This window comes from Procambarus clarkii, chromosome 51, assembly GCF_040958095.1.
Source record: "Procambarus clarkii isolate CNS0578487 chromosome 51, FALCON_Pclarkii_2.0, whole genome shotgun sequence".
In the NCBI taxonomy this organism is placed as follows: Eukaryota; Metazoa; Arthropoda; class Malacostraca; order Decapoda; family Cambaridae; genus Procambarus; species Procambarus clarkii.
The window spans coordinates 6429337-6455786 of NC_091200.1; the positions used below are offsets into that span (position 1 = coordinate 6429337).

Sequence of the window (26450 nt, forward strand, 5' to 3'; positions counted from 1 at the left end):
ACACACACACACACACACACACACACACACACACACACACACACACATACACACACACACACACACACACACACATACGCACACACACACACACACACACACACACACACACACACACACACACACACACACACACACACACACACATACACACACACACACACATACACACACACACACACACACAATATTAGCCAAACAAAAACATATCGTACAAGCATGCACAAACACGCACGCATATCACACACCATACCCAGAGCTCAAACAACTCTAGGCTTCCCCATCAAGGAAACGGAGCAGTTTCCGGGCACAATTCTAACAGCAGCAGCAGCCTATAAGCAGCTTAACTAAGTTACGGAAGCAGCAAGACAATCGCCCCAAGATATAAGACAATATATAGCACTATACAAACGCCAGCGTGTACACACAATCCAGGCCACGCTCTTGCCTCACACAGCTGTGAGACCACTGAGCCATGACGTGGTCTGAGCCACTGGAAGACCTGCAAAATGTTTACAGACTTCCTGTAAGCCTTCAAGGAATGTGACCATGGCGTAACAGCACATACAGAAGTCCACGAAGGGAATAAATGAGGAAAATGAGATCTACAACATCTACAACCCAACGTGGAGAGTAATGGACAAAAGACAAAATATCAAATATAGTTTCAGACATGAAAATCTTTGTCCCTAAAGATATTGTTCCAATACTCTTTCATCTTCCCATATCCGCCAAACACAACACCTTGTGGTCAAGAGTTAAAACAAAAACTTCATAAACGGCTTAGTCAAAGACCTGTGGAGGGAGCACTGGACCCGGACCCGCCATGTGGGGGTCACAGGTACACCGGTGATACCGGGGTGGGAAGGGAAGGCAACTACCAGGAGTGTGCTAAGCTATTATGACTATATAGCACTAGGAAGGGGGGTCTGGATAAGGATATGGAACGGGACGGGGGGAAGGAATGGTGCCCAACCACTTGGACGGTCGGGAATTGAACGCCGACCTGCATGAACCGAGGCCGTCGCTCTAACCTCCTCCCAAAATGGTTGGGCTAGTGGGGTGAGAGACGATGATTGAAGATAATTAAACCACCCAAGAGATGGCACAGGCATGAATAACCCGTAATGGGAGACGACAGTAGTTGTTGTTTTAGATTTAGCTGCTCGGAATAAAACGTCCCAAGTAGCACAGGCTATGGTGAGCCCATAGTGGACTTACCTGGCACAGGAGCGGGGGAGGGGCCCCTTACCTGTAACTGGGAAGATGACATCATCATGTCACTTGTACCCATGACACAGTTAACCAAGTCCCAGCTGTGTCTGGGTAGAGACGACAGTATGAACAACCCAGCGGGTTTTCTTCCAGTTGGGGAGTGTTGCTGATACGGAAGTGTGTCCACTCACAGGATGAGTGGCGCTGTCCAATAAACTCGCCCCTCGGGGTAAAACTTAAAAACTTAAAACAGTACAGCGGGGTCATATAGGTACGGTGGGGGGGGGGGGGGGGGGGGGGTGAGGAGAGGAAGGAGGGAGGCAGTATAGAATGACAGAAAAATGAGATTAACTGAATATTGAGAGGTGGAAGGCGGGTCTGTCGAGAAGGAACAGATACTTTTGGAGAAAGAGGAGGGGGGAGGGACGGTGTGTGCTGAATGGAAGGCTGCAAATGTATTAATAACAAAGCAGGACTTTAGAAAAGGACACTCCAAACTTGCCTTTCCTCTCAAACGGGAGAGATACTGCAGGTGGGGCTGCCATCAACCCCCCCCCCCCTGCATGTTTCAGACATTAGAGATAACCGGACCACAAAACCCACAATACATCAACCGTAAACAGACGTATCGACTGCGCTGTCCGCTTGTTTTCAAGACGGATGGACGAATACTGTAAAGACGAACACAGCAGCCTCGTAAAAACGCCATTAAAGTTTCTTTAAGTGCATTTTGCGGGAGGTTTCTTGGGAGCGTTATGAGAGGAGCCGTCACTTGAGTGGCCGTCCGCGGCCAAGTCGGTACTTGGGCCTCGCTTTATGATACACGCCCATTAGTGAGGCGCGGAGCACGTTTCCTCCACACTCCGCCCACCTAGTTCAACTCTCCTCACCGCCCATTGTAACACGCCCACTTGATGAAGATGAAGATTAAGCCACCCAAAAAAGTGGCACGGGCATGAATAGCCCGTAAGTGGTGGCCCAATTGTGCCATTACCAGTGTCAATAGATGATACTGGAGATCTATGGAGGTGCGACTGCACCCTGCGTGACGGGAGATGTCTCCCGTGCACGCCCACTTGCTGGGTCACGCCTAATATGTTCCGCAACTGTATGCCCCGCCCACACTGTCATCCTTCTCCCTCTAGCCTATCAAGGCTAGGCTTTTGGTGCAAGTACTTCATTCATAACGATGTACTGCCAGAAATCTTAGTCAAGTATCCGAAGTTTGTTTACTGTAGGTGCAGCATCCACCTGGCTGTCAAGCTGCCGTCCGCTTGCATGGTGTGGAGCAGTATTAGTAACTGTATTAATTACACACTTTAATTAATTAATTAATGCGTGTGTGTGTGTGTGTGTGTGTGTGTGTGTGTGTGTGTGTGTGTGTGTGTGTGTGTGTGTGTGTGTGTGTGTGTGTTTTACAAAACTAGCATTACAAAATTGTTAGTTTGTTAGCTAAATGAACTATGGGACTTAATTCACCATGAACCCATCACATGCACCTGTAACCCTATACACTAGTGCCCACGTAATGGGTATGGGGTGCATAATAATTGACTAAGATCGCTACTTGATCACTCTACCACCCCCAGCATACCCAGTATACCTCCCCCCCCCCTCCACCCATCATTCCTCCATCCTCCTCCATCCATCATTGCTATCCCCTCCCACCGCCCCCTCGGTGGGGGGGCAGGGGGGGGGGAGGGCAGCTAACTTCGGCGACCAAGTTACTGGTAGGTAAAATGTTCCCACACACTCAAGACACAACTCATTATTAAAATAGTTACAAGTGGCCTCCTGAGACAAGGACGGGACCGGGACCCCTTCTTCTTCAGGAGACACTCTCAGCAGCGTTATGTATAGTCACTCATGATGTGGCTGTGGTGTGGCTACTGAGGGTGTGGCTAGGGGTGTGCTCACGCTTCATGTGGGTGTGTTGTGGCCACCGTAGACACATGTGGAGTGTTTCCTGTGAGACTGTCACCACTGTATTCACCTAGTTGTATTCACCTAGATGTATTCACCTAGATGTATTCACCTAGATGTATTCACCTAGATGTATTCACCTAGATGTGTTTGCGGGGGTTGAGCTTTGCTCTTTCGGCCCGCCTCTCAACTGTCAATCAACTGTTTTACTAACTACTTTTTTTTTCCACACCTCACACACAGACACCAGGAAACAGCCCGTGACAGCTGACTAACTCCCAGGTACCTATTTACTGCTAGGTAACAGGGGGGCATTCAGGGTGAAAGAAACTGCCCATTTGTTTCTGCCTCGTGCGGGAATCAAACCCGCGCCACAGAATTACGAGTCCTGCGCGCTATCCACCAGGCTACCAGGCCCCCTGTGGTAGGCCAGTTGTGGTCATCGAGAGAGCCGCCGGAGTATTGACACAGGGAGGGATGGAATTATCAGGTGAAAGCGCCAAGCCATTTCGACTATGTAGCACTGGGAAGGGATCAGGATAAGGATTTGGGATGGGACGGGGGAAGGAATAGTACCCAACCACTTGGACGGTCGGGGATTGAACGCCGACCTGCATAAAGCGAGACCGTCGCTCTACCCTCCACTCCAAGGGAACCTGAAGAAGGGAAGTAAGGGAAGGGGGGGGGGGTTAATACCCACTGGATACACTCACTCGTCTTAAGCAACGGATAAATACTACATTAAGGAGTAACGAGTCCGCGACCTCAGGTAAGTGATCAGTGAAGTAAACCACTCCCGATAATGACACAGTTCCATGTCCAATATCAACACGTTTAAATGAACAAATCCACAAGGGGCGTGACGAGGATTCAAACCTGCGCCCGGGAGCAGGTTCGAATCCTCGTCACGGCCCTTGTGGATTTGTTCATTTGATGCATCACGTTAGAGTGATCTGTGTGTGTGATCAACACGTTTACCTCGTGTATATTCCTCTCGTAACACCTGAGTGAATTTTGTACCAATATTGTATTAAATTTATAATAGAGCAGAAAAGTGCTGTATTACACAATAAATACAGCCTAATAAATTAGCTGTAGTGGAAGGTATACTACCGGTAATGGACCGGGAATAATTAATGACAGCCTCTCCAGTAGAGTAATTACACCAGTGTCGGTGGATAGACCAGTGCACGTGGATAGACCAGTGCACGTGGATAGACCAGTGCACGTGGATAGACCAGTGTCGGTGGATAAACCAGTGCACGTGGATAGAGCAGTGCACGTGGATAGGCCAGTGCACGTGGATAGGCCAGTGCACGTGGATAGGCCAGTGCACGTGGATAGGCCAGTGCACGTGGATAGACTAGTGCACGTGGATAGACTAGTGCACGTGGATAGACTAGTGCACGTGGATAAAATAAAGCTACAATGAGAACAACAGCTGGGAAGAGGCAGATATAAGCACCGGTGGTAGAAAGGCTCAAACGGTCACTACGAAGTAAGGAATATACTTTATGGTCTATATGTGAACTCAACTATCCACTACAAAATAGAAAGCATATACAAAACAGATACTTACAGCTAGTTGCATCAGGTACCTTTGTACCTGAAGGTATCAGGTACCTTTGTATCCGCTGGTATTAGGTACCTTTGCACCTAGTGGTATCACGTACCCACACCTAACCCTGTCCATGGAGGACAGAAGAAAATGTATATATGCTGGTTAGCATTGTAAATGTGTGGCCACGTCTGTGGTAGAAAGTAATAAAAAAAACTCTACAATTCCTTTATACATTTTTGTGATAAATAATACTGGGCGACCAGGACAGTACCACCAGTGCTACTGGGCCACCAGGACAGTACCACCGGTGCTACTGGGCCACCAGGACAGTACCACCAGCACTACTGGGTCACCAGGACAGTACCACCAGCACTACTGGGCCACCAGGACAGTACCACCGGTGCTACTGGGTCACCAGGACAGTACCACCAGCACTACTGGGCCACCAGGACAGTACCACCAGTGCTACTGGGTCACCAGGACAGTACCACCAGCACTACTGGGCCACCAGGACAGTACCACCAGTGCTACTGGGCGACCAGGACAGTACCACCAGTGCTACTGGGCCACCAGGACAGTACCACCGGTGCTACTGGGCCACCAGGACAGTACCACCAGCACTACTGGGTCACCAGGACAGTACCACCAGCACTACTGGGCCACCAGGACAGTACCACCAGTGCTACTGGGTCACCAGGACAGTACCACCAGCACTACTGGGTCACCAGGACAGTACCACCGGTGCTACTGGGTCACCAGGACAGTACCACCGGTGCTACTGGGTCACCAGGACAGTACCACCAGTGCTACTGGGCCACCAGGACAGTACCACCAGCACTACTGGGTCACCAGGACAGTACCACCAGCACTACTGGGTCACCAGGACAGTACCACCAGCACTACTGGGCCACCAGGACAGTACCACCAGTGCTACTGGGTCACCAGGACAGTACCACCAGTGCTACTGGGCCACCAGGACAGTACCACCAGTGCTACTGGGCCACCAGGACAGTACCACCAGTGCTACTGGGCGACCAGGACAGTACCACCAGTGCTACTGGGCCACCAGGACAGTACCACCAGTGCTACTGGGTCACCAGGACAGTACCACCAGTGCTACTGGGTCACCAGGACAGTACCACCAGTGCTACTGGGTCACCAGGACAGTACCACCAGTGCTACTGGGCCACCAGGACAGTACCACCGGTGCTACTGGGTCACCAGGACAGTACACCAGTGCTACTGGGCGACCAGGACAGTACCACCAGTGCTACTGGGCCACCAGGACAGTACCACCAGTGCTACTGGGTCACCAGGACAGTACCACCAGTGCTACTGGGCCACCAGGACAGTACCACCAGCACTACTGGGCCACCAGGACAGTACCACCAGTGCTACTGGGTCACCAGGACAGTACCACCAGTGCTACTGGGTCACCAGGACAGTACCACCAGTGCTACTGGGCCACCAGGACAGTACCACCAGTGCTACTGGGCCACCAGGACAGTACCACCAGTGCTACTGGGCCACCAGGACAGTACCACCAGTGCTACTGGGTCACCAGGACAGTACCACCAGTGCTACTGGGTCACCAGGACAGTACCACCAGTGCTACTGGGTCACCAGGACAGTACCACCAGTGCTACTGGGCCACCAGGACAGTACCACCAGTGCTACTGGGCCACCAGGATAGTACCACCAGTGCTACTGGGTCTCCAGGACAGTACCACCGGTGCTACTGGGTCACCAGGACAGTACCACCGGTGCTACTGGGTCACCAGGACAGTACCACCAGTGCTACTGGGTCACCAGGACAGTACCACCAGTGCTACTGGGCCACCAGGACAGTACCACCAGTGCTACTGGGCCACCAGGACAGTACCACCAGTGCTACTGGGTCACCAGGACAGTACCACCGGTGCTACTGGGTCACCAGGACAGTACCACCGGTGCTACTGGGTCACCAGGACAGTACCACCGGTGCTACTGGGTCACCAGGACAGTACCACCAGTGCTACTGGGCGACCAGGACAGTACCACCAGCACTACTGGGTCACCAGGACAGTACCCTCAGCACTACTGGGCCACCAGGACAGTACCACCGGTGCTACTGGGTCACCAGGACAGTACCACCAGTGCTACTGGGCGACCAGGACAGTACCACCGGTGCTACTGGGTCACCAGGACAGTACCACCAGTGCTACTGGGCGACCAGGACAGTACCCCCAGCACTACTGGGCCACCAGGACAGTACCCCCAGCACTACTGGGCCACCAGGACAGTACCACCAGTGCTACTGGGTCACCAGGACAGTACCACCAGCACTACGGGGTCACCAGGACAGTACCACCAGCACTACTGGGCCACCAGGACAGTACCCCCAACACTACTGGGCCACCAGGACAGTACCACCGGTGCTACAGGGTCACCAGGACAGTACCACCGGTGCTACTGGGTCACCAGGACAGTACCACCGGTGCTACTGGGTCACCAGGACAGTACCACCAGTGCTACTGGGCGACCAGGACAGTACCACCAGCACTACTGGGCCACCAGGACAGTACCCCCAGCAATACTGGGCCACCAGGACAGTACCACCAGTGCTACTGGGTCACCAGGACAGTACCACCAGCACTACGGGGTCACCAGGACAGTACCACCAGCACTACGGGGTCACCAGGACAGTACCACCAGTGCTACTGGGCCACCAGGACAGTACCACCAGCACTACTGGGTCACCAGGACAGTACCCCCGGTGCTACTGGGCCACCAGGACAGTACCACCGGTGCTACTGGGCCACCAGGACAGTACCACCGGTGCTACTGGGCCACCAGGACAGTACCACCGGTGCTACTGGGCCACCAGGACAGTACCACCGGTGCTACTGGGCCACCAGGACAGTACCACCAGTGCTACTGGGTCACCAGGACAGTACCACCAGCACTACTGGGTCACCAGGACAGTACCACCAGCACTACTGGGTCACCAGGACAGTACCACCAGCACTACTGGGTCACCAGGACAGTACCACCAGCACTACTGGGCCACCAGGACAGTACCACCGGTGCTACTGGGCCACCAGGACAGTACCACCGGTGCTACTGGGCCACCAGGACAGTACCACCGGTGCTACTGGGCCACCAGGACAGTACCACCGGTGCTACTGGGCCACCAGGACAGTACCACCGGTGCTACTGGGGGACCAGGACAGTACCCCCAGCACTACTGGGTCACCAGGACAGTACCCCCAGCACTACTGGGCCACCAGGACAGTACCACCAGTGCTACTGGGCCACCAGGACAGTACCACCAGTGCTACTGGGCCACCAGGACAGTACCACCAGCACTACTGGGTCACCAGGACAGTACCCCCAGCACTACTGGGTCACCAGGACAGTACCACCAGCACTACGGGGTCACCAGGACAGTACCACCGGTGCTACTGGGCCACCAGGACAGTACCACCGGTGCTACTGGGCCACCAGGACAGTACCACCAGCACTACTGGGCCACTAGGACAGTACCACCAGCACTACTGGGCCACCAGGACAGTACCACCAGCGCTACTGGGCCACTAGGACAGTACCCCCAGCACTACTGGGCCACCAGGACAGTACCACCAGCACTACTGGGCCACCAGGACAGTACCACCAGCGCTACTGGGCCACTAGGACAGTACCCCCAGCACTACTGGGCCACCAGGACAGTACCACCAGCACTACTGGGCCACCAGGACAGTACCCCCAGCACTACTGGGTCACCAGGACAGTACCCCCAGCACTACTGGGCCACCAGGACAGTACCACCAGTGCTACTGGGCCACCAGGACAGTACCACCGGTGCTACTGGGCCACCAGGACAGTACCACCGGTGCTACTGGGCCACCAGGACAGTACCACCGGTGCTACTGGTAGGCAGGCAGCACCTGAAGCAATATATCATCTTTAACAATGGGAACACCTCCTCACCGCAGCCACTACACGTCATCAAGTGTCATCTGTCAAGTTTTAACATTTGCAAAAGTTGCTTTCAATTTTTCCCGTCCGGTGATTTGGTGGTCCAGTTTGTCCCCTAAGTTGGAGTCTTGAGCGGCCCAAATGCTAGTCACTAACTGAAAAATCAAGTTTTCTTTTTTTAAGAACTTCCTTTAGGCAATTTCTGGGAGTCTATACCGCCACGTTAACTTTCCAGCCTTCATCAATTTTGATCCAAGACATTCTGTACTTCTTTGTTTGTTGAATTACACCTTATTCTCTTATTCTCCTTTCTTCTCCTTACTCCTGTAAGTGTCGTTCTTCTCTAATATTGCCATGTTTTACAATTATCTTCTTTTCTGACACTTTCGTTGACATAATTAAATAAGTTTAAATGGATTATAGCTTTTATTACTTCATACAAATCCATTTTAAGTTTATATGTGGGTATTGGTCTCTATCATCCTCTATAACGCCATCACATGTGGGTCTCTATCATCCTCCACGTTAAGTTTCAATTCCTGAATTTGTTATGATCTTTCAGGTCATTATATGCTCCAGTCTTATGGTAATGTCCTTTCAGCCATTTTTTCCTTTCTTTCGTCAATAATGTTACATCTTCGTCATACTCTGATTTTATTTCTTGAATGTAGTGTGTTTGATGTGGAGAGTGGGTAGGGGTGAGAGGGAGTGGGTAGGGGTGAGAGGGAGTGGGTAGGGGTGAGAGGGTGGGGGTGAGGGGGAAGGGGGTGAGGGGGAAGGTGGTGAGGGGGAGGAGTGAGGGGTATTTAGAGCCGGCATTATTCCTCTGCTCAAGGGAAGACTTTAATCTCGTGTCGTCATCAGAGAGATGCTCGAGGAGACCCATTAGTTATTTTTACTTCAGCTCCTCGTCTGGCCGGCCTAATGGAGTCGCCCTTTGAACCAAACAAGGTTTCTTTGCTCTCTCTCTCTCTCTCTCTCTCTTTCTCGCTTTCTCAGTCTTTATTTGTGAAGCTGCTGCACCCACTACCGTTCACCTCACACAGTCAAGTGCCTCTGCCACCACGCGCCAGGGCAGTGGTTCTCAGCTGGTGGTCAGTGGTTCTCAGCTGGTGGTCAGTGGTTCTCAGCTGGTGGTCAGTGGTTCTCAGCTGGTAGTCAGTGGTTCTCAGCTGGAAGTCAGTGGTTCTCAATTGGTAGTCAGTGGTTCTTAGTTGGAAGTCAGTGGTTCTCAGTTGGAAGTCAGTGGTTCTCAGTTGGAAGTCAGTGGTTCTCAGCTGGTAGTCAGTGGTTCTCAGCTGGTAGTCAGTGGTTCTCAGCTGGTAGGCAGTGGTTCTCAGCTGGTAGGCAGTGGTTCTCAGCTGGTAGGCAGTGGTTCTCAGCTGGTAGGCAGTGGTTCTCAGCTGGTAGGCAGTGGTTCTCAGCTGATAGTCAGTGGTTCTCAGCTGATAGTCAGTGGTTCTCAGCTGGTAGGCAGTGGTTCTCAGCTGATAGTCAGTGGGTCACTAGTGGTCTCTCTGGTGTGTATATGTCCCAAGGTGGCTCTAGTCACTAATAGTTTACTCTAGTGGTTTACTGAGTAGAGCACACTTGGAAAATACACACCCCAGAGCCACCTTGGAACAAGACACCAGAGCCACCTTGGAACAAGACACCAGAGCCACCGTGGAACAAGACACCAGAGCCATCTTGGAACAAGACACCAGAGCCATCTTGGAACAAGACACCAGAGCCATCTTGGAACAAGACACCAGAGCCATCTTGGAACAAGACACCAGAGCCATCTTGGAACAAGACACCAGAGCCACCGTGGAACAAGACACCAGAGCCACCGTGGAACAAGACACTGGAGCCACCGTGGAACAAGACACCGGAGCCACCGTGGAACAAGACACAGGAGCCACCTTGGGACAAGATACCAGAGCCACCGTGGAACAAGACACCAGGGCCATCTTGGAACAAGACACCAGAGCCACCGTGGAACAAGACACTAGAGCCACCGTGGAACAAGACACCAGAGCCACCGTGGAACAAGACACCAGAGCCACCGTGGAACAAGACACCAGAGCCACCGTGGAACAACACACCAGAGCCACCGTGGAACAAGACACCAGAGCCACCGTGGAACAAGACACAGGAGCCACCTTGGAACAAGATACCAGAGCCACCGTGGAACAAGACACCAGAGCCACCGTGGAACAAGACACCAGAGCCACCGTGGAACAAGACACCAGGGCCACCGTGGAACAAGACACCAGGGCCACCGTGGAACAAGACACCAGAGCCACCGTGGAACAAGACACTAGAGCCACCGTGGAACAAGACACCAGGGCCACCGTGGAACAAGACACCAGAGCCACCGTGGAACAAGACACCAGGGCCACCGTGGAACAAGACACCAGGGCCACCGTGGAACAAGACACCAGAGCCACCGTGGAACAAGACACCAGAGCCACCGTGGAACAAGACACCAGGGCCACCGTGGAACAAGACACCAGGGCCACCGTGGAACAAGACACCAGAGCCACCGTGGAACAAGACACCAGAGCCACCGTGGAACAAGACACCAGAGCCACCGTGGAACAAGACACCAGGGCCACCGTGGAACAAGACACCAGGGCCACCGTGGAACAAGACACCAGAGCCACCGTGGAACAAGACACCAGAGCCACCGTGGAACAAGACACCAGAGAGCACCAGTTGAGAAGCACAACATTAAGGCCTCTCGCCTCTGCTCCTCCACTCTCCCCCGACCACGCCTCGCTAACCCATCAAAATACATCACTGCTATAAGCTTAACTTTGAACCTAGACATTAAACCCCACGTACGGAATCCAACGGTATATTTAGCTGCTCATGGCGGTCATCAACGACCACTCCAGCGTCTCCTTGTTAACACCTGCTGCTGCTGCTAGGCACCAGCGCTCACCATGCCAACACCTGCGTGTAGTGGGAGTGTCGGCACTCAAGTGCCAGAGTGCCCAACTCTGGCTGCGTCAGGCTGTAACACGGGTTCGGGTTTCCTCTCTCTTTACTTCCTTCTTTCTACTCCCTCTACCCGTATTCTTACTTTTATTTCTAAACCAAGGGACTCCAAAACTTTTAACAAAGCCAACTCCACGCCACGTGGTCCTAAGACGATTGACCGACTTAGGATTCTACACCCAGTATGACGTGACCTAAGCTCTGAACAAAACCCTAGAGTCACCTCTGCTGCCACCACCAGACCAGTAATACAAGAGCAATGATCGAGGTCTGGATCGATCACGCTAATTAATCAACCTAGGGGCTTGATCCCCACTATAAACGATGACCTTGAGTGTGGAATAAATTACACGGTAATGATAATTCCGATTCGATGTTAGAATCGGCGCCCAATGCAACTCTGCCTCGTGTGGACCACGTGACCAGGACAAGTATACACATAAAACACATGGAAACAATAAAATGCAAATTAATAACAAATTTAATTTATTAAACGAAAACTAAAACAAAATCTAAATATGTTCACTCCCTATCAATTTAACACTCCCTACTTGACCTGAGTGGCAAATGAGACTATTTCTATACTTAACAATAGCAACTATACCTTGGGCGACCACAGTTCTAGGTGTTGGGCCTGTTCTTGGGGAGAGGTAAGATGTTTGACCTCTCCTAGCTGCTTCCGTGACCACACTGATTTCTTCCTTGTCTGGTCTCCCCCAGACAGAACATTGTATCCTTCCGCCTAGTCAAAGTTCTACCCAGTTACTAGCAAGGTTTAAGTTATAACAATTAACCTCTGTTGTACTTAATTGATCCAGACTGGTTGAATTATTTTACTGAATTAAATTACAAACATCTAACGGCAGAGCTGTTCCCGATCACAAAAATGGTTATTAAAACTTTGAGAAATATTAGACATGTCAACCCTGCTGACCTATGACCGCCGGTCACTCCGCCTTAAAAGTTAGATCCGATTCGTGACGTCACTGATGGTGACTTAAACTCAATAATTAGAATACTCTTGATATTGTATCCAGTACTATTATACAATCCAATTTTAATGCAAAATGAATAAAGGCTAATTTTCTCTAATTTACTGAATACTATAGGATGATTCATTATACGCAGCTATGAACAACGCGTCGGTTATTTCCACCGCGAATTCCCCTGGGGGTCAGGTCACCATGCGGCTCAGCTTCCCATTCTCTTTTGTCGATAAACCACTCTGGATAATTCTTACAACAGCCTAGTTTGTTACAACCCCCCCGCACAAGCACTTAGTAAACCTTGTTAATTTGTTAAAATTCACGAGGTTTAGTATCCAAACCCACAATTCAACTCATGCCACAAACAAAAGCTAACCTAACTAATAAAATTTGACAAATAATAGTCCAACATCATAATAAACATGTTCATATTTCATAAATTTCTCAGCTGTCAACTGACAGCAATCCTCCAATATCAGGAAACATACATCCTACCCTCACTGACATAGCTAAATAACATGTCCCTACTCTACCATCAAAGACTAGCTATTAAACTCTCTTGGCTCTTCACTTAGCCAAGTCCATGTGTCTTCTAGAGCCGGCCACACCGTGCTCAAACATAACATTAAAGTTATATCGTCAGACTGAACTTTCAGTCATCCGGGAGCGTACTACGGAACTATCAGGTACACATCCGTGTACTACCCACTCCCCATCAATGTCAACCTTGACATGCTAAGGAACACACCTAACGTTTATTTCATGTATCTAAAAATATAAAAAAAAATTCCTATACTATATCACAGGTTTCAGCTGACTGTACAGCCAAGTGTTCTCACTCACTAGAAGTGTCAATGTTTATATTGGTCCGCCTCTCCTGTGTTCAAACATTCTGAAAAAAAATAGCACAACATAATTTTCCATAACCGTTTGTTCTGGGCTGAGACAATTACACAGGGGCTTCGATTTTGATTACTGACCAATTTATAGAGCAAAATTCATATATTATACCAGAATTATTTTAAATCTGTTTTTCAACATTTAAAAAATATTGTGATTCTAACTCTGTTTTTCAACATTTAAACAAAAGTGTCCAGATGTTCTTTACACAGATGTTCAGAGCCAACTTTGTTGTTTTGTATCAATTGTTCATATTGAGTAATCGAAAAAAAAAATCGATGCTGCTGGATGCTGAATGTAGTCGCTGACGATGACGGTGTCGATCTTGCTTCTCCCCATGTGTAGACATCAATACCTGGTCCTCTTGTACTCCCATCCGGTACTCCTGAATGACGACAGAGTGTAGTAGAGCGGAGTGCCAAGTGACAGCTGTAGAATACTGTTACTCCGGCCATTAATCTTGCTCTCGACAGTCCACACGCCTTCGTATTAATCACAGTTCACACGGTAGTCTTGATGTTAAACTTGTCGCAGATGACCACAGCAGAGCAGAACTGGATGTACCAACGGTGTCTCTTAGCAGGAGTGATGTTAGAAGGTCGTAGAGGCGGGTTGCTTGTTTGCAGAACAGGTGAATCTCGTCTTCCATCATTGCTCACGTCATCTCAGGCGTTTCTTGATGTCACCAGGTTACTAGGCCGTAAACACCAACTGTGTATACCCTCGTACCGCCGACTTTAGGCCAAAGGAGACAATTTTGCGACCTTCTATTGGCGAGTCCCGGTACTCTGTAGGGAAACCGTGCCTTCCACCTGTGACCGCCTTACTTCCGCTTTCTTGTTACTTCAGATGACGTAATCATTAATCTTCCGGCGAAATTCTTGAGTACTGCTACGTGCTTTCCATTTCTTGACCTCTCCTCCAACACTGCTGGAATGGCTGCAGTCTTGATGACGCAGCAGGTGGGTAGTGGTGATCTCGAGACAGCTACCCCGGCGTTGTATGGCACCTCCGGTGACTGCTATAATGTGGACAGCTCGCTGGCCCTGACAACCTCGTTAGTGACGTGAGGCGTCGGCCGGGTGACTCTTGGACAGTCACTCATCCCCAAAGTAACTGATGTATGGGTTACTGGGTCTGGTGGGGGGAGGGCTTTGTGTAACGTGCCTCCCCCCTCGGTCTTTACAGACAAGGGTTCACGTGTGGCTGGAACAACTGGGTCGGTGTACCAATCAGACCTGGGAACAGACAGACACAACACAGCGGAAGCATAGATATACTCTGGGTTTGGTGGAGGTGGAACCCCAGAGCACGGTAAAAGTTGCTACCTGAGTTAAGTATAGACATAGTACATCTCATTGCCTTTACAGGAAAATCTAATCAATACTAAATTATACTAACTAAGGAAGTTACTTTACTGTATAGCGCGAGATCTCGTCACCATAGGGTGGCGAGACTGCACCTGACTACTGATGAGCGATGACAGAGGGTCATCCTCATCTTCTGACTCGTCGGTGAAGCCATGAGTCAGCACTGCTGAGTCAGGAACTAGACCCGCTGAAGGCAGTTCTAATTCCTCTCTAGCATGATAATGTTTCAATTTATTTACGTGAATTGTCCTTTCCACCTGGTCCTCGAACACTCCTTTTATAACAAGATTAACCGGCCCCGCCCTTTTAATTACTCTATATGGTCCTCGCCACCTCGGAGCTAGTTTCCTGCTCTGATTGGCGGGCGCAGCCTCATTCACTCTCAATACGAGGCTTCCTTCCTTCAACTCAAGAGGGCGCACTTTCTTGTCATAAAAATGAGCATACCGAGTCCGTGCCTTCTTGGACGCTTCAGCTGCAATATTCCATGCATTTCTCATTTTACCAAGGACCTCTGAAGGATAGTCCTCCCCGTATGCAACATTATGTCTGTTAAGCAGACCTGAGGGGAAATTGCATGAATTACCAGTAAACAAATGAAGTGGTTGGGTGTTAATTGATTGGTGGATGGCAGTATTCAAGGCGAACTGAACATAGGGTAGGTGTTCATCCCAGGTGTTTGCATCATGTTCAGCAAGGATTGCAAGCATATCCTTGACTGAACGATTAGTCCGTTCCGTCATTCCGTTTGCTTGTGGGTGGTAGGCCGTTGTAAAAGCCGAAGTTGTCTCTAAAATCTTACAAACTTCTCTAAATATATTCCCATTGAATTCTTGACCCCGGTCAGAGACTAAAACTTTAGGAGGTCCGAATACAGTAACGAACCTACGCAAGAACGCATCTGCAACCGTACGAGAATCCTTCTGAGGTAATGCAACTAGTGTAGTGTATCTAGACAGATGGTCAACTAGCACCAACACGTATCTGTTACCCGCATGACTGTGGTGTAAATCAATCAGATCGGCCCCCACACGATCTAACGGTTCACGAATTTCAGGAAATTCCTGAAGTGGGGCTTGTACCTTAAGGGTACCTTTCCTCCTCTGGCAACGAGGGCACGACTTCACGAAATTGATTACCTCAGAAAGTAATCCTGGAAAATAAAATAGAGACTTTGCTTTTAAGTGCGTTTTAAAGATCCCCGGATGCCCTGCAATTTTTGAAGCATGTGCGAGCTTTAACGCTGATGACCGCAACGCGTCCGGAATAACTAGCTGAAATACTGCCCTATCATTCTGGCTATTAACATAATACAGGACGCCCTGTTTCATTTCAAAATCATGTATAGGTAAATTCTTTTTCTTTTTGGGGTATTTTCCTCCCTCTAAATACTCAATAATCTCTTTCCATCTAGGCTCGTTCATCTGGTATTCTCTCATTTTATCCGATGGAATGGTTTCAATATTTTCACTAATCTGCATTGCCGCTATATTTCTACTTAGCGTATCTGGCACAACATGTGCTGGACCAGGCTTGTACAAGATCTGGAATGAGTGGGCCGAAAGTTCGTGAGACCAGCGTGACATTCGTGGGCATTTTGTTCGCTTTTTAAATATGTGTGTTAACGCTCGATGGTCTGTGTAGATTACAAAATGCCGCTGAAATAGGTAAGGCTCGAAATACCTAACTGATTCTACTACTGCCAGTGCCTCCCGATCCGTAGCTGAATAACGAACTTCAGGTCCTTTGACCTTCCTACTGAAATAGGCTACTGGATGGGGTAAATTATCTGCGTCTCGCTGAATTAAGCACCCGCCAATAGCAATACCGCTGGCGTCAGTGTGCACTTCCCACTCTTTCTCAAAATCAGGAATAGCCAATACCGGTGTCGTGATTAGTTGGTCTTTCAGTTTGCGATAGGCCTCGTCATGTTCAGATTTCCACACAAACTTCGCATTTTTCTTTGTCAGATCAGTCAGGGGTGCTGAAATGCCAGCGAAACCTTCAATGTGACGACGAAAATATCCGGCCGCCCCCAAAAACCTACGCACGTCCTTTGCTGTCCTTGGAGTAGGCATGTCAGCAATGGCGCGGCAAGAATCTGGGTCAGGTCGGATACCGTCTGGGCACACCTGGAACCCCAGAAATTTGAATTTCTGAGCCGCCAAGGTGCACTTCTGAACATTCAGCCTGAAACCTGCCTGATCTAACAATTTCAAAGTCTCAGTCAAGTCCTGTAGGTGTTCCTCAAACGTCCTGGAATATATCACAACATCATCCAGGTACGCTAAAGAATGCCTACCCAGTACCGGACTAAGGATAAAGTTGATGGCCCTCTGAAACGACGAAGGCGCTGTCTTCAAACCAAACGGCATCCTACGGAATTGATAAGTGTGCCTACCATCCGAGAATGCTGTTTTTTCCCTATCCTGTTCTGCCACCGGAATCGCCCAATACGCCGATTTTGCGTCAAGAGTTGAGAAATACTTAGCAGCACCAAATTGATCTATGATCTCCTGTATTCGGGGCAACGGATACACATCACCCTTAGTTAGTTCGTTCACCTTCCGGTAGTCAACACAGAAACGATAACTACCGTCCGGTTTCCGAACTAGCACAACAGGAGAGAGCCACGGTGACGTACTAGGCTCTATCACGCCCTGTCTCAACATTTTCTGGCACTCCTCCCTGATAATGTTCTTTGCCTGTTCCGGCAACCTCCACTGTCTTGTGTACACCGGCAAATGGTCACCAGTTGGAATGGTGTGCTCGATCTTATCAAGGAGACCAATCTGGTCATCCTCTGTCGCAAACAATTTCGGGAATTTTCGTAAAACTCCTCTCAGTGCCTTCCTATCTGCCTGTGCAACATGTTGCAAATCAAGTGCTGAAATTAATTTTTCCACTTCCTCTACATTCTGTGCAACATTTCTCGTCTGGTATTGTACTTTGGATGGTGTTTTAGTGTTCAACATATTTAGTGCACTACATTGTGCAGTGACGGCTGGCGTCTCAGCTGACTCATGGTGAAAGATTTCTGTGTCCTCCACCATGGTTCCCTGAGATACCCTATCACCTGCCCTGAAGCGAAAAGTCTTATGTGAAAGATTGACAACTGGAATGAGTGCACCTTTATCGAGCACTACAACTAAGTGATGAGGAATTAATAAACTATCACATCTCCCAGCCACCTGAAGGGTGGTACCTGGTTGTATGTGACGTCCCACGGCTACTTTAATAAATTTAACAGAATGTGGTGGGCAACTCTGTTTAGTCAATGCATGCAATGCGCATGACCTCTTAACTGTGTCTGGAAGAGACTTAAAAATCAATTTTGGATAGTGCGCATTATATTTCAGCTTCCTCTTAATTGAAGCTACAACTGGGGGATGGTCGATCATCTCCACTGGGTAGGAAGTCTGTCCCAACTGCAACCTGCAGTTCCTAGCCCCTTTTTGAGCAGACAAGGAATAATTAAATCGCGACAGAAAATCAGTTCCCATTAAGATGTGACCAGGAAAATCAAGGTTCTCTACGATCGTACATGTGTGAGGCTGCAATGCCCCATCAATCTCAAAATTAACTGTACCTTGACCTACGATCTCAATCTTTTCCCCATTGACTGCTGTTAATGTCTTTGCGCAACGTTGAAGACGTGCATACTTAAAATTGCTGAAGGCTGACTTTTTAATTACCGTTGCCTGGCTTCCTGTATCAACAAAAGCTGTCAATCTCACACCCTCCACTTTCACCTCAAAAGTAGGCCTACCATCACTAGGAGCCTGCTTTCATGCTTTCGTAGGAGTGACTTCGCAATCCCTCTGTATATGCCCGCGCTTCCAGCAGGAGTAACACCTCCGCGGATCTCTGTTGTTACCCCGCGCAGGGTGGCTCGAACTTGCAGCTGAGGGCTGCTTCCCGCCTGATGAACCCGCGCCACAGTTCCTCGGCTTGGCTCCCTCGCCTTTACTTAACGCCTCTACGTATGGCGACAACTGAGTGCCCGGCGTCTCCGTGCGCATCTGCCTGTCTAAGGCTGTGGCGGCCTGGGGTTGGGGTTGAGGTATGGTGTGGGTGGCCTCGGGTTGGGGTGTGGATTGAGGTTGGGGTTGAGGCTGAGGTATGGTGTGGGTGGCCTCGGGTTGGGGTGTGGATTGAGGTTGGGGTTGAGGCTGAGGTATGGTGTGGGTGGCCTCGGGTTGGGGTGTGGATTGAGGTTGGGGTTGAGGCTGAGGTATGGTGTGGGTGGCCTCGGGTTGGGGTGTGGATTGAGGTTGGGGTTGAGGCTGAGGTATGGTGTGGGTGGCCTCGGGTTGGGGTGTGGATTGAGGTTGGGGTGTGGATTGAGGTTGGGGTGGGTATGGTGTGGCCTGGAGTTGGAATGGGTATGGGGTGGCCTGGGGTTGGAATGGGTATGGGTATGGGGTGGCCTGGGGTTGGAATGGGTATGGGGTGGCCTGGGGTTGGAATGGGTATGGGTATGGGGTGGCCTGGGGTTGGAATGGGTATGGAGTGGCCTGGGGTTGGGGGAAGGGTTGGTATGGGAGGTGGGGTTGGGGTTGTTGTAGTGACGGATGAGGTGTACCTAGGTGTTGTGGGTGCTGTGGTATTGGTGTTATGTTGGGTAGTTCCTGCTGTTGGTGTGGTTGTTCATATTCCCGTTGAACGGGTTGCTGTTCTCTACCGAGCGAAGTGGGACGTCCTGCCATACTAACTGAGGCCCCCTGTCTACCCTGCTGGCATGGCGTCGATGTTATTTGTGGGGGAACCCAAGACGGCTCTCCCCACTCATGGGACGACTCCTCGCAAGACTCCCCACTCATGTCAATAATAGTATCTCTCCAGGGATGGAAAGATACCCTCGACTGCCCAGTCCCATGCAGAACCCGTGAACTCGTCGCTTCAGTCCCACTGGCCCCACCTGTGGTGCCAGTTGAGCTACCTGAGCGGTCCCCAGTGGTGTCGGAAGAGGTTCTATCCTCTACACTCCCATTCCCACTGGTCCCTACTGACTGGCCATTATCTGGGTTAAACATTTTCTGTGATTCCTGGTGTGCCACGTCTCTTGTAAACTACCCTTTAGTACACCCTCGACCCGGACTCACTACAACCGTGATCTTACACAAAAAAAAAAAAAATCACAACTCTATTTCTAAGAGAAAACTACTAAATTCCCAAAATAGGAAATACAACGATTTATCGAGAGAATCGTTGAAGTGAATCCAATGAATGAGTGTCTGCCCCGCACTCGTGTCTGACCGTGAAATATCCCGCAGTTCTATTGCTGAAACCTAAGTCCTTTACGTTAAAAAAATTAAAGAATCTAATTTATATAAAACAATTTAAATGATAACGCAACTAACGCGTAGCACTCGTGATGGATTAATAAAGAATATTTACTGTACTTGAATACTAAACGCGCTTGAAGTAAGCAGCGTGGCCACTGATGACTGATGGAGCGGGACCAGCTGCGCTGAAAAAAACTAAGTCCCGCGCTTTTTCGCTTAAACGCTGAAAAAATCAACAATTTTTTTTTTGTTCTGAAGGAAAATAACTAGTTTTACGTTAATAAACCGCTCTAGCGATTAATATAGACACCCAGGACCTATATATGCTTACTAAAAATTGAATTTTTATCAAAAACTGCGTTTTTACTCCATTGCTGGACTCTGCCAATTTTCCTGACTCCGAGGGAAAAATATTCTATCACCCCAAATATCACAAAACTCCTTTAATTCACAAAAATTTGGGTTTCTCTTTCCCAGGTATAAATACGTTATTATTTACTACTGACGTTGCATGCAGAACAATACTGACACTTCGGGCGGTTTCAACACTCACTAATTCGATTTTTCGTCAAAATCCGAGATTTTCACCTCAAATGGACTCTGACAAAATTACAACACGATTTTCTCGAAAAATAACTAAATTCGGCAAAAATGTAATTATCACTGTTTAACGCTTTACGAACAGAATTACGTCCCTTGCGCGCACTAGAGAGTAATACTGACCCCAGAATATACACGAAACATGAAAATTAGAATTTCCGCCAAAAAGTCAGATTCTAGCCCAAGCTGGACTTAGAAAATTTTCCACCTACGTTTCTACTGAAAACAGAGTTCTAAGTCTACAAACACAATTCTACCGTCTTACTGGTAAAAACTATGAGCTATCACTCGCATCGACTGGGGAATCCTAATGACGCCCAGATCATACACGTGACCCACGAATACAAATTAATTAGTTAACGAGTTTCCGACATCGACTTAGCCGAAAACTTATCCCAAAATACTTAGAAATATACCACGGACTCTATTAAGCATTTACACGCAACTTACTATCCCTTAAACTCCTTCACTTATCTATCGTGACCGACATATAGCCCTAAGTCCAGAGGATTAACAACGCCTCTGACTTAGACTAACAGAACAGGGAATAACAAACTTAACGTACGCACTTAGCCTAATATGCAAGAAAACGCTAAACACTTGGGAAAAAATTTTAACCGGGGATTGAATTTAGGGGAAAAAATTAATCTAGAACAACGCAAATAAACGGAAATTACTTTATAAATTTAAGTATACTTAATTAAAAAAAATGCACTCGACTTAATCATATAATTGTTCCTACCGGCTCGCCGTACCACACCTAGCCTAGAGGCCACACCATCTAGGTTCCAACAGAGCGACACGCAGCTTTCAGCAACAATTATGACTAGGGACGATTCAACCTCCACTAAGTGTGCGATCACTTAGTTGTTGAATCGCTGCTAGGTAGTTTACTAGTCCGTCCCTCGGAGGCCGCAACGCCCTTCACGGATTACGTTTTTCCTTAGCGTTTTGGGTCGTCTAATAACGCCCTCGGACTATCTACTGGCGTCCCACAGATATATCCGCCCCCGACAGCCCTCAAGGAACTGCTGTTGAGAGTATGGTGGCTCCCAACACCTCTGAATTAATTGCAATGGGTCGAGTATGGTACCCAGTCCAATCAACTCGGAGCGGTCTCCTTTTCAATAAATCTAATTTTAACAGCCTAATCTTACTAACTAACCTTAATCATATCAGCCCGCATGACCCAAGATTCGCCAATCCCCACTCAAACGCACTTGTGGGGCGCACTGCTAATCCTGGCCCGCGGCTGTCTCCTTAGCATCCGCGCACGTGTTCGAACGGCTAGACGCGTGAGTCTTTCAACAATTTCAAACAAAATTGTTGAAACCACCGCTGTGCACCATTGTAACACGGGTTCGGGTTTCCTCTCTCTTTTCTTCCTTCTTTCTACTCCCTCTACCCGTATTCTTACTTTTATTTCTAAACCAAGGGACTCCAAAACTTTTAACAAAGCCAACTCCACGCCACGTGGTCCTAAGACGATTGACCGACTTAGGATTCTACACCCAGTATGACGTGACCTAAGCTCTGAACAAAACCCTAGAGTCACCTCTGCTGCCACCACCAGACCAGTAATACAAGAGCAATGATCGAGGTCTGGATCGATCACGCTAATTAATCAACCTAGGGGCTTGATCCCCACTATAAACGATGACTTTGAGTGTGGAATAAATTACACGGTAATGATAATTCCGATTCGATGTTAGAATCGGCGCCCAATGCAACTCTGCCTCGTGTGGACCACGTGACCAGGACAAGTATACACATAAAACACATGGAAACAATAAAATGCAAATTAATAACAAATTTAATTTATTAAACGAAAACTAAAACAAAATCTAAATATGTTCACTCCCTATCAATTTAACACTCCCTACTTGACCTGAGTGGCAAATGAGACTATTTCTATACTTAACAATAGCAACTATACCTTGGGCGACCACAGTTCTAGGTGTTGGGCCTGTTCTTGGGGAGAGGTAAGATGTTTGACCTCTCCTAGCTGCTTCCGTGACCACACTGATTTCTTCCTTGTCTGGTCTCCCCCAGACAGAACATTGTATCCTTCCGCCTAGTCAAAGTTCTACCCAGTTACTAGCAAGGTTTAAGTTATAACAATTAACCTCTGTTGTACTTAATTGATCCAGACTGGTTGAATTATTTTACTGAATTAAATTACAAACATCTAACGGCAGAGCTGTTCCCGATCACAAAAATGGTTATTAAAACTTTGAGAAATATTAGACATGTCAACCCTGCTGACCTATGACCGCCGGTCACTCCGCCTTAAAAGTTAGATCCGATTCGTGACGTCACTGATGGTGACTTAAACTCAATAATTAGAATACTCTTGATATTGTATCCAGTACTATTATACAATCCAATTTTAATGCAAAATGAATAAAGGCTAATTTTCTCTAATTTACTGAATACTATAGGATGATTCATTATACGCAGCTATGAACAACGCGTCGGTTATTTCCACCGCGAATTCCCCTGGGGGTCAGGTCACCATGCGGCTCAGCTTCCCATTCTCTTTTGTCGATAAACCACTCTGGATAATTCTTACAACAGCCTAGTTTGTTACAAGGCAGGATTAATCCGTCAACACAACTCTCAATGCACCTCCACGTACATGAGAACAAAAGAATAAAAGGAAGCTATAGAAGACCTGTTGGCCCATTACGAGGCAGCTTCTATACATAAATATATATATATTCATTCATACACCTATATTCATTCATATGTTCAACCTACGCTTGAAACTATCCAGCGATTTTACGTCTATTATGTCACAAGGTAATTTGTTGAATAAATTCAATAACCCGGTTTCGAAACCAGTATTTACCCAGGTACCTCCTAAAACTAAACTTCTCCAATTTATATCCATTGTTTAGAGTGAAGGAAAGTGAAAGGCGAGACGCCTCGCATCAATAGTTTATTACAGAAGGATTCAATACATCTTCAGTACAACAAAAAACAACTACAGGAAAACAAACACGTTTACCATAAAATATATATATACAAAATGTCGCGTCAACAAAGTGACAAACAACAAACACAGCTTTCCGTAAATAATTCACGAGTGGAGCCAATCAGCGAGTGTGTGAGAGGCTGAGGACTCCGAGTGCCTCTATTACCCTATACCTGGGCCCCAGGGATACACACTAAACTACGCCATAATTACGGCCAATTTTGAGTCCGAGGAGGAATAATTCAAGCAAATTGCTTAATTGAGCAAGATCTAAATTGACCTGAGTCATCAACGGGTCGTAACAATGGAGTGGCAATCGGTATGGGACACAAGTAGGGGGGGGGAGGCTAGCCTGGACCCCACACAAGGGGGGTGGCCTGGACCCCACACACAGGGGGGTGGCCTGGACCCCACACACAGGGGGGTGGCCTGGACCCCACACACAGGGGGGTGGCCTGGACCCCACACACAGGGGGGTGGCCTGGACCCCACACACAGGGGGTGGCCTGGACCCCACACACAGGGGGGTGGCCTGGACCCCACACACAGGGGGTGGCCTGGACCCCACACACAGGGGGGTGGCCTGGACCCCACACACAGGGGGGTGGCCTGGACCCCACACACAGGGGGGTGGCCTGGACCCCACACAAGGGGGGTGGCCTGAACCCCACACACAGGGGGGTGGCCTCGACCCCACACACAGGGGGGTGGCCTGGACCCCGCACACAGGGGGGTGGCCTGAACCCCGCACACAGGGGGGTGGCCTGAACCCCACACACAGGGGGGTGGCCTGAACCCCACACACAGGGGGGTGGCCTGAACCCCACACACAGGGGGGTGGCCTGAACCCCACACACAGGGGGGTGGCCTGAACCCCACATACAGGGGGGTGGCCTGAACCCCACACACAGGGGGGTGGCCTGGACCCCACACACAGGGGGGGTGGCCTGGACCCCACACACAGGGGGGTGGCCTGGACCCCACACACAGGGGGGTGGCCTGGACCCCACACACAGGGGGGTGGCCTGAACCCCACACACAAGGGGGTGGCCTGAACCCCACACACAGGGGGGTGGCCTGAACCCCACACACAGGGGGGTGGCCTGAACCCCACACACAGGGGGGTGGCCTGAACTCCACACACAGGGGGTGGCCTGAACCCCACACACAGGGGGGTGGCCTGAACCCCACACACAGGGGGGGGGGGCTGAACCCCACACACAGGGGGGTGGCCTGAACCCCACACACAGGGGGGGGGCTGAACCCCACACACAGGGGGTGGCCTGAACCCCACACACAGGGGGGTGGCCTGAACCCCACACACAGGGGGGTGGCCTGAACCCCACACACAGGGGGGGGGGCTGAACCCCACACACAGGGGGTGGCCTGAACCCCACACACAGGGGGGTGGCCTGAACCCCACACACAGGGGGGTGGCCTGAACCCCACACACAGGGGGGGGGCTGAACCCCACACACAGGGGGTGGCCTGAACCCCACACACAGGGGGGTCGCCTGGACCCCACACACAGGGGGGTGGCCTGGACCCCACACACAGGGGGGTGGCCTGGACCCCACACACAGGGGGGTGGCCTGGACCCCACACACAGGGGGGTGGCCTGGACCCCACACACAGGGGGGTGGCCTGGACCCCACACACAGGGGGGTGGCCTGGACCCCACACACAGGGGGGTGGCCTGGACCCCACACACAGGGGGGGGGGCCTGGACCCCACACACAGGGGGGTGGCCTGGACCCCACACACAGGGGGGGGGCCTGGACCCCACACACAGGGGGGTGGCCTGGACCCCACACACAGGGGGGTGGCCTGGACCCCACACACAGGGGGGTGGCCTGGACCCCACACACAGGGGGGTGGCCTGGACCCCACACACAGGGGGGTGGCCTGGACCCCACACACAGGGGGGTGGCCTGGACCCCACACACAGGGGGGTGGCCTGGACCCCACACACAGGGGGGTGGCCTGGACCCCACACACAGGGGGGTGGCCTGGACCCCACACACAGGGGGGTGGCCTGGACCCCACACACAGGGGGGTGGCCTGGACCCCACACACAGGGGGGTGGCCTGGACCCCACACACAGGGGGGGGGCCTGGACCCCACACACAGGGGGGGGGGGCTGATCACCATTACAACTAGATATTGACAATGGAAAAGGAACAAAACCTAAAGCGAAGAATAATATAAACCAGGAAAGACTGGCGGTACAAGCACAGAGCAACAACCCAACCTCTCACAAGCACAGAGCAACAACCCATCCTCTCACAAGCACAGAGCAACAACCCATCCTCTCACAAGCACAGAGCAACAACCCATCCTCTCACAAGCACACAACAACCCATCCTCTCACAAGCACAGAGCAACAACCCATCCTCTCACAAGCACACAACAACCCATCCTCTCACAAGCACAGAGCAACAACCCATCCTCTCACAAGCACACAACAACCCATCCTCTCACAAGCACAGAGCAACAACCCATCCTCTCACAAGCACACAACAACCCAACCTCTCACAAGCACAGAGCAACAACCCATCCTCTCACAAGCACAGAGCAACAACCCATCCTCTCACAAGCACAGAGCAACAACCCATCCTCTCACAAGCACACAACAACCCATCCTCTCACAAGCACAGAGCAACAACCCATCCTCTCACAAGCACACAA

The 26450-nt window shown here is 50.1% G+C and overlaps 1 protein-coding gene across 1 annotated transcript; it reads left to right on the forward strand.

Moving 5' to 3' along the window:
• Positions 1-475: 475 nt before the first annotated feature.
• Positions 476-11449, forward strand: LOC138351960 (A-kinase anchor protein 5-like). Its single transcript, XM_069304130.1, has 3 exons — positions 476-526; positions 9871-10157; positions 10240-11449. Exons 1-3 carry the CDS (start codon positions 476-478, stop codon positions 11447-11449), a joined length of 1548 nt encoding a protein of 515 aa, XP_069160231.1.
• The last annotated feature ends 15001 nt before the right edge of the window (positions 11450-26450 follow it).